General features: G+C 28.4%; 1 protein-coding gene and 1 pseudogene across 1 annotated transcript in view; both read right to left on the reverse strand.

Moving 5' to 3' along the window:
- LOC126908270 (uncharacterized) lies at positions 1 to 1,116 on the reverse strand (annotated as a pseudogene).
- A 6,875-nt stretch (positions 1,117 to 7,991) lies between these two features.
- Positions 7,992 to 10,465, reverse strand: part of LOC126908058 (uncharacterized) — an 8,407-nt gene continuing 5,933 nt past the window's right edge. The window contains exons 2-3 of the mRNA XM_050689905.1: positions 8,898 to 9,029; positions 7,992 to 8,740 (exon numbers count right to left, since the gene is read on the reverse strand). Coding sequence (XP_050545862.1) covers positions 8,193 to 8,693 — 501 coding nt within the window. The 5' untranslated portion in view covers positions 8,694 to 8,740; positions 8,898 to 9,029 and the 3' untranslated portion in view covers positions 7,992 to 8,192. The remainder of the gene's footprint in view (positions 8,741 to 8,897; positions 9,030 to 10,465) is intronic.

The raw sequence follows: 10,465 nt of genomic DNA on the forward strand, positions 1-10,465 counted from the left end.
TCAAGTACTNTTGCCCATGTTATGAATTGCAAAATTATAGTTGGAAAGTTGTCTCTGGTAAAACATGTTAGAATGTGTAAGAGTTGGGCGAAATAATACTTGTTGTAAATCAACACAAAGTACTACAGTAGAGCTATTTAGTCTTGCGAACTCTGTGTCTTTTTTAAGGGCATCATACGATTGCTCGCCTCTAGAATGATGTAACATACTATCAATTTCTATATTTTTTCTTTCTTCCTCTGTATCAGCTGCTATTAATTTATTATAAAAAAAATCACACTGTTTGCATGTATCTGAACGCAGATAGCCGAAACGTAATTTAAAATCCGGCCGAAATACATTGTTATAGATACGTTGACTGGTTTTTGTATTAGGATATTCATTTTTAAAAGATCGATAAAGTTTACATAAATTGAAGTCTGAACTCAAACATTGCATGTTATCTGTGGTGAGGCGGCTGTAATGTTATGGTTGACGGGGTAAACTATTAATGTGTTGTCTAATTAAATCTTTTACATACGGGTCAATAGCATGAGGTCTATTATTATGTTTCCCTCGGCCATCCCTAGTTATTATAATATCTAATTTAATTTTGTTTTGTAACACCATAACACATCTTCTTGTTATATTATATGTACTTAAAAAAGTATTCTTGGGTACCTGAGAATCATCTATATAATATTTAAAAGAACAAAATCGTCGAGATGTAGTATCAGTTTTTCTTTTAGGATTATTCACTTTTATACACGAAATCAAAAGGACCGATTGTTCATCATACGTTAAATTATAAAATTCGTTAAATAATTCAATTTTCCTTGTTAAATTCAATACATCACAATGCTGCCAAGGACATTTATTCTTGTCACAAACTTGTTACTAAAATTAAAAATAGACGGGTTTTTTCTAAAAATATTTTTCAACATTATACTAACCATGTTTGGAGGTGTTTTAGCTGGTACAATCTTGTTACTCCGAGATATACTCTTTTCCACTATTACGTAGATTTTTGTTTTTTACATTTTTTCAGTTATCCATATTGATAGTACGTTTTCTTCCACTAATTACTCGGTTAACATCTCTATTCGATAGATTAATATTATTCGTACTTGCCTTCATAAGATAAAATATATACATACAATCGCGATGTTAATACGTCGCGCGGCTTGTCAAATGACGGTGAACGACACGCACATAGCACGTTTTAACTATCAACGAATCGACGGTTTCTAGGTTTATACACATGATTATGTACGATAAGAATATTCTGAGAATTTTCAAAATTTATTAATATATTGAGATAGACTCATAGCACATTATTCCGCAAAAAAATGAAATGGGACAAAGTGTTACATAGCACGTTATTCCCGCCGACCCTTCAAATATAGGATACAAAACTACCATGACTCCAAGATATGACATATGAATAACTAAGCGCGTTTTTGACCATGTTGTAAAAATATTAAAAATAAGCACCCTTATAAGTTTATATAGTAATATTATATATATATGGTTATGGTAACCATATAGATATTCTAACCAATAAAACCCAAGAGGAAATGATGTACTCATTAACAAAGAAATCAGACCAAAATACTAGCAAAATAAGTCGAAAGAATACTGACTAAATTAGAAACTAACCAAAAAGAACAAAAGATCATACAACAAACTATAAATGCAATGACAATAAACAACAACAAAGAAGAAATGTAAAAAAAAAAATAAAAAATGTGTAGTAATTATGTATTTTAGATTAAGGGGAAAATTAGATTAAAGGGAAATTTAAATCATAGGTACTATTAAAAGTTTGGATTATAAAATAATTTATAATATTTTTTTTTTCTAATTAACAAAGCACTAATCCTTATTTCATTGAAACAAAATCCTTACGAAAATAGTGCAATGATACAACAAAAAGCACATGGGGAACAATAAATATATACATATACCAACTACATTAATCTTTCTATTCCTTTCTATTAATTTAGTGTTGAAGATAATCAAAGTTCATTTTCTAAATATGTTAGCATATTTCTACTGTAATATAGGGTAGTATAGTAAATAGTTGAAAATGTATTAAATAAATTTTCATATTAATATTGTATAAGATTTTTAACACTATAGTCAGCAATTTTAAATTCTTCAGTAAAATAATAATGTCACATAAAGGAAAAACTCGGGGTAAGCAAGTTAACAATAATGGGAACACAAAAGAGAAGGAAGATAAGATAAATAAAGGAGAATTGACGTTTTTAACAAGGAATGTCTTGTTTTCGGTCAGAATGATTAAGCGCATGAAATTTTGAATTTCGTATGGGATTGATTTTTTATTGTGTCACATTTTTGTTCTATATTTAATTTTTGTTTTTCTGACATTTTGTAAATAAAATAGAACTATTCGAAACTTACGCTTTGGTTCAATACTTTATATACGCTAAGTTTCTAAAATTATGTGAGTGTGCAACTAGAGTTGAGGTTGAACTTCTCGATCTTAACAGTTAAAGTGCCTGCGGGCTAACTTTTGAGCTTATCAGTCTTTTAGTGAGTTTAGTAAAAAGATAGTTGTTCTGGTGGCTGACAATGTAATAAAAAGAAAAGAGTGAAGGGGAAGTGAGGGGATAGAATGTGGTGGAATGATGTGGGGAAAGTGGAAGGAAAAGGGTTATAAGTTATTTGGATTGTGTTGGATTCATTCATATTATCTTAATCCTATCTCTTACCGACTCTATAATATTTCTTAATATTACATAAATGTAGTGTACGAGGTGTGTTCAAAAAGTAAGGTGACTTGATATTTATATGAAAAACTATTTATTTATTCATCAATGTTTATGTTGTCCCCTTCAAAGTAATCCCCCTCGGATGTAATACACTTGTGCCAACGCTTTTTCCAATCTTCGAAACACTTCTGATAAGCACTTTTTGGTATAGCCTTGAGCTCTTTCAGCGATGCAGTTTTTATCTCCTCAATCGTTGCAAATCTTCGACCTTTCATAGGGTTTTTCAGTTTTGGGAACAGAAAAAAGTCGCATGGGGCTAAGTCCGGTGAATATGGTGGCTGAGGCATGATTATGGTGTTGTTTTTGGCCAAAAAATCTCTCACAAGCAACGATGAGTGAGCAGGTGCATTATCATGATGCAAAAGCCATGAATTGTTTTTCCATAATTCCGGACGTTTTCTTCGTATTGCTTCTCGCAAATGACGCATAACTTCAAGATAATACTCCTTATTGACCGTACGACCTTGTGGTAAGAACTCCTGATGCACTACGCCACGACAATCGAAGAAAACGGTGAGCAAAACCTTGACATTTGATCGAACTTGGCGTGCTTTTTTCGGTCTTGGCTCTCCTGAGCTCTTCCATTGGGACGATTGAACTTTGGTTTCGATGTCATAACCATATACCCATGATTCGTCACCAGTTATGACCCTTTTGAGCAAATCAGGATCATCATTGACGTCATTCAACAGCTCCAGAGCGATGCTCATGCGACGATTCTTCTGGTCAAAATTAAGCAGTTTCGGAACAATCTTCGCTGACACACGTCTTATGCCCAAAATATCCGAAAAAACTTCATGGCACGAGCCAACCGATATGCCAACATCCTCAGCAACTTCTCTGATAGTGATTCGTCGATTTTCCAAAACAATTTTCTTCATTGCTTCAACGTTTTCATCTGTTGTTGACGTGCTGGGGCGTCCAGAGCGAGGTTCGTCATTGGCATCTTCTCGGCCATCTTGGAAAAGCTTGTACCACTTATAAATGTTATTTTTACTCAGAGCGGACTCACCGTATGTTACNCGTTTTTTTTACTCAGAGCGGACTCACCGTATGCCACTGTCAACATTTCAAGTGTATTAGAACACTTAATTCCATTTTTGACACAAAATTTGATACAAATTCTTTGATCCATTTTTTTTGATAGCAGAAAATCGCCGAGCACACCAAAATACGTCTAATCTTTGTATCTGTCAAAAATAAACTAAATATGTAATATACTTGAAACTGTGTACAGATGTTCGGTACGAGTGTACCAAAATGACATAAAAAAAAATCTCATCATCGAACGGACGTAGCCCGCGAAATTTGAAAAGTCACCTTACTTTTTGAACACACCTCGTATGTCTTACGACTACACTTACCTTGATATCCAAATGGACTCGTAGGTAGTTGATGAATTGTGATGTTCCTTCTTGACATTGATATTTTAAGTTAAATTAAATAAATAAAATGTACTGTTATGAGGAGCAACATACTGAGTTATTTCTATGATTTTTATTAATTATTTTAACAAATGTATATAAGTCTTATAATTAAAATTAACAAAAGTAACATGAATTTTACATGGGGGATTAATAAGTGAGAATATGCAAATGTGTGTTGTGCTAATTTTACTAGCCCTTTTATATTAAACTAGTTGGTAAGTTGATGAAGGGAGGCTAGTTTTTCTTAAGAATGTAACGTGACAAAATGTGAATTTTTATGATATAGATAAATTTACTTTTTTTAAGAGAAATCTTCAAAAGTAGTTTGGTGTTTTTTATAGTTAATGTGAAGGTGAGGAAATATTCTGTGATTTATGATTAAATATTGACTACTATATATGATATGCAGCAAAACGTTCATAATATGGATAATTGATTGAAGTCTTAATAAATTATAGAGGTTTGATTATATTTTAAAATTAAAAAAAAAAATTAAAATTTTTTTTTTTATTTAAATGTAGAATACACATAATAGTAATAATATTAATAATAATAATAATAATAGTTGTATGGTTACCGTGCCATTAAAATTAATGTTATAATTAACTTAAATTATTAATTAGTTAGAATTATAATTTAAATACTTAACAAATATATTGTTTAAATAATGTTTTATAATTATATTCTACTCCAATTTGATAATAAAATTTCATATGGTATGATCAGTTAGCTTATAATATTAATAGTTGACGTTAAGTTTAGTTTTATTTAAATTTAAATCTTACGAATAAAATTATTCGAACTTATTGCTAAAAAGAAAGTTATTGTTTAGACGAATTAGGCATATTAAGATTGAAACTTATTATGTAAAAGTATTTAACTAAATTAATAAGAATATTCCTTAAAAATAAACATATATTACTTCAAAATATATAAATATAATTTTTTTTTTTAAGAATTATGATTCTAAAGTTTAAAACTTAAAACATGGAGTCTAAAATTATACTTAGATCTAAGATATATTTTCAAAAAAATCTTAATTTTAAAATTGTTTTGATTGAATAATACTTAAGGAAAGTGAATTTTTTTTTTTAAGTTTAATCTAAAAGTTAAATTAATAGTTCCTACATATATATAATATATATTATATATATACGTGACAAAGTATAGATAATCACTATATTTAAACTAGTGTTTCGTGTCATTTGAAATATTTTAATCAGAAGTATTTGAGGAACTGTATTCAGTTGTGCTATTGTATGAATTTAAGAAATTGTTATATCCGGAGTTATCTAAAAGTATGTATATTGAACATTTCATTAATGCAATATTATTTTTTGGAAATAGATTTCTCCCTTCATGTGCTTCATTACAAAATGATGAATGTGCATCTTGTAGAGAGAGCTCATGTTTATCATTGTGGAGTCTACGGAATTGCATTATTGCTAGAATGGTAACTTTTTGCGTTGAATAGGTTTCTAGAATTAATTGATGATTACCATTGTTGAAAGTGTCATATGCTTTGAAATTAATTATGTTGAAAAGAGGGTTAAGATAGTCTATGGAAGTTTCTAGTGCTTTATTGCAGTTCCATACAATAACTACTAGCCAAGAATTATTTTAATTAGATATGTAAGCCATGACTGTTGGTTGATTTAATATTATAGATAGTTTTCATATTTTTTTTTTAATTGCTGAATTATGTGATGTGGTCTCGGTATATTTTCTCGAATTTTTTTTATGCATAAATGTAATCTGTTATGTTTTAGTGAATTTATTTGTAATGTTAAAAGCTGCGGTTTTCCTCTCAATTTGTAAATATTACATTGTCCTTGGAATAAATTAGTTATTGCTCCTCCGATGATCACTTTTCCAAGTTCGTGTAAGTTAATTATGGTTAGGACAATTAAAAAAAAATCATATGATAAAGAGGTAGCCATTATAAATTGGGGTGATAATTTTATTTAGAATAGAAATGAATAAGAGTAAAAAAAAAAAAAATGCACGAAACTAAGAGAAGAAGAAGACTGGTTGGTCAAATTATGTATTAATAGAAAAAATGATTAGAACTATTTAATTATTTAATTATTAGAAAGTTTTATCTGTATCGTATTGTGAAGTGTTTTTCTAGAGCTAGTGTTCGCTTTGATGGTGTCTATAAAACTAAGGATTCAAAATGTATTGAAAAATTGGGCAACTAGTGTTTTTTTATAGGTCCCTCTTTTGTATAGATTTAGGTTGTGTAAATATCGGGAAAGATTTTTTTTTATGATTTACCAATAATGTTGAATGAGATCTTAGATTATTTATTTATTCCATTGCTGAATTGTAGTGTTAAAATTAGTGAAATCTAATGAGTGTATAAGATTATTTAATATACATGTTGTTATTTTTACATTGTTTTTTGAGTTAATTTTTCCTAAATGCGTATTAGCGCGTAACAAGTTGTGCGTTTGATGTAATGTTAATTTTTTTTTTGTTTATTAAAAACATCAGATATTTCAGTAATTGCTACCAACGTGGTTTTATCTAGAGAGAATATTTCTAATATTAAGTAAAAATTTCCGTCATTAAAGGAGTCTATACATTTTAGATTTAAGATAAGATTCTTTGGGGCTAGTAATTGAAGGGTATAGTATTTTGCTTCAGTGCAGTCCCAAAGTATAATTGCTAGTGTAGTTTTCGGAACATTGATATGTTTCAATATAGAAGATTTATTTATTCATTGATGCTTTATATTTATATCGTAGTACTTCTTGTGNCTTGATGCTTTATATTTATATCGTAGTACTTTTTGTGGAAATGGTAGATGCTTTTGAAATGCATTCTCGTATTCAGATTTCCATGTGAAAAAGAATGCATCCAAAATAGGATGCATTCTTTTTTATTAGTTCAAGTAGTGGAGAAGCTATTTTTGAAAAATCTTTTTTTAATCGTCTATAGTAACTGTACATGCCTAAAAAGCTTCGAATTTGTTTTGGAGTTTTAAGTGTTTCAAATTCAGTAACAGCTGATATATTTCGAGACAGAGGTGTTATTCCGAGCTCTGAAATGACATGTCTTAGGAGTTCTATATTTTGTGCAAATAGGTTACATTTCGATGTCTTTATAGAAAATGAATAATTATCTAATTATCTCAATATCACAAATTAGGTCTACGGAAGAAAATGCTATGAAAGGAAAATTTTCTTCTAAAGCGATATTTTTTAAATTAAAGAGACTTTTGAAGAGATCTAAGTATGAAGCCTGAGAATCGCAAAACTCTTGTTATTAATAAGTGTATTATTTTATCATATATTATTGTGTTTACTTGACCTAAATATATGTTAGTATTTTTTAGGAAATCCGTTATGTTACCAAATTTATTAGTAACATTTTCAAATGAGTTAAATCTTCTGTTCCTAATGATCCTCGTTCCTTCTCTCTTAATGTTTTTGTTTTGTTGATAAATGATCGCAATCTATTATATGCTGTAGACAGCTAAAACTAAATAATGATTAGTTTATATTTTTAAATTGTTGAGATTTGACATTTGTTTGCTACATTTAATTTTGATGATAATTTAAATATATCAATAACATATAATATGTTAAACATAAATTATACTATAAGTATACATAAATAGTATCTTTCCACTTTACAAATCTTATATGGTACGACAATGTAATCTACTCTTCTGTAGTTTTCTCCACTGTGTTTTTCTTCCAACCCGTAAACGTTGACCGACACGTTAGGATTATTTTTTTTTAATTTGCTTACTTGTTTTAATGTCACCGGGTATGTCAATCTTGAAAAATTATATTTTCTTCGACGTTCGTGTAATTACACGATTAGCATTTAGTGAGTTAACATTTTTTGCCATTATACTATATTTAAAACATAAATCATCGTTATTCATTACATTGATTGTTGCCTTACGGTTTTCAATACAATCGGGTAACTTTATATATGAAGAACCACCAAGCGGAGTGAACTTATATACACAGAGTTATAATCCATCAACTGTGTCCATTGTGCAATTTGAACCCTTACCACGGTAGACCTCTTCTTCATTTAATAATTTAGCAAACTCCTCGTCGATTATATTACTCAAATCGTTTATATCACCAATAACAAGTGAACGGGCAGACGTTTTAAAAGACCTATTTTCTTCAATAATTGTGTGCGGGACGCTGTATGTACCCTCAAGTTTAAGCCCAAATTTAATCGCATTTTCAGAGACTAACTCCACCAATAAATTAATTAATTCGGGTTTTGTCTCATCAAGGAATTGTTGATATTGAGGGCATAGATTCAGATTCTTTTTATAAAATATTTTAGCCATACCTCCAAAAACAGTTTGAATTAAATTAAATCCTGGGGCTTTGACCATATTTAATCGTTGGCGTTTGCTTCTTCGAGCGTTTTCAGAATTTTCAGTGTTCGATGTATTGTTAAATTCAGCCTGTAAGCAAATGTCATCCGCTTGTTCTCCACCCCATAAGTCCATGTCTTCATCAGATTTACGTTTGTTATTTATTGGAATAACGCCAGGTCCTACAATAATAATAATAATAATAATAATNAGATTTACGTTTGTTATTTATTGGAATAACGCCAGGTCCTACAATAATAATAATAATAATAATAATCATTATAAATAAATAAATATATTATATTGCAGTATTTAGAACTTAATTTTGTATTAAATTACCTTGATATGTAGAAGACGAGGGTATATATCGGTGATTATTATCGTAATTTGATGTATGGGTTATAAAACTTGGTCGAAGTTGTTCCTGTTGTTGATCTCTTAATAGAATTTCATTTTTTTTATTATTAACAACTGAAAAAAAATATATATATATATTAGAGTGGCCCTCAAAAATCGAATGTCTTTTTTTTTTACGCTACCCCTTAATTTTTTTTTAATGGTCAAAAAAATGAGCTGTGCAAAATTTGGGACCGATCCGTTAAGGTTAACCCGTGCCCCCGGGCCTATTAAGTTGAGTCGAAGAGTCAAATTTAATAGAAATAACTGATCTATGTCTCATAACTTTTTTTTCTCTTAACTTAGAATTATAAAAGTAAAACTCAAGTAAAGGAAATTTTACAAGAAATTCAAAAATAATAACTTCAATGTTGTTTTCTTAATAAATAGCCCACAAAAACACTACATACAGTAAAAAAACATGTAAAAGTCTTAAAATACGTTATAACTGATTTTGTTGATTTTTAATTATTTATTTTCATTTTATTTTTTGGAAAACTAATATTCGTTTAAAAAATGATTCTAGAAGTTTAATTTTTTATGCCAAGTACGATAATTATATTAGATTTATTATTTTATGGACAGTTAATTAATGATTAATTACAAACCTAACAGTTTAATTTAATTGTTATTAACAATTTTTATTTTTTTTTTTTTTTAAATAATAATAACTTTAAAAAAAATATTTTAACAATAATTAAATTATATTATTATAATATATTTTTTGATAATGTACTTTTTTTACAATTAGGAATTTTTTTCCGATAATTACTTACTATTTGTAAAATGTATTGTTTCTATTCTTCATTTGTAGTTAATATGTAATTTGTAGTAATGTAGTCTTAGATTAATTTAATGCCACGCTAGGCTGTATCATTAATGACTCGTAATTTACTTATAGTATTTAAAGCATTTATGTAACTGTTGTTCGCACTCCAAAATGATGGATCAATTTTCAAAAAATCAGTGTTCAGATTAAATAGTTGTAAATTTGATGGTAACTTACTACCAGTTATTTCGTGGGAATAATTACCAATAAGATAAATATTAGTTCGTAATACTTTAAAAGACGCTAAAAGTATTGTACATTTGTGATTAAAACGTATCATTTAATATATAATAATAAACAGGTAAAATATATTTAACGTGTTCACAAATTGTCTGCTGCATTTATACGACACAAATTATGTCAGTTGTCGAAAATAACTCAAATATTCTTATCTTTAATAATAATATAATTGGTACTATCTTAAAGTAATTCAGTAAACCAAAATTGATGTATTGATACGACAAAATGTAATAATACAATCAATTTTGTTAAATTTGTAATTAATCATTAATTAACTGTCCATAAAATAATAAATCTAATATAATTATCGTACTTGGCATAAAAAATTAAACTTCTAAAATCTTTTTTTAAACGAATATGTGTTTTCCAAAAAATTAAATGAAAATAAATAATTAAAAATCAACAAAATCAGTTATAACGTATTTTAAGACTTTTACATGTT

The sequence above is a fragment of the Daktulosphaira vitifoliae genome, unplaced genomic scaffold, assembly GCF_025091365.1.
Source record: "Daktulosphaira vitifoliae isolate Bord-2020 unplaced genomic scaffold, ASM2509136v1 Scaffold_5, whole genome shotgun sequence".
Classification (NCBI taxonomy): domain Eukaryota; kingdom Metazoa; phylum Arthropoda; class Insecta; order Hemiptera; family Phylloxeridae; genus Daktulosphaira; species Daktulosphaira vitifoliae.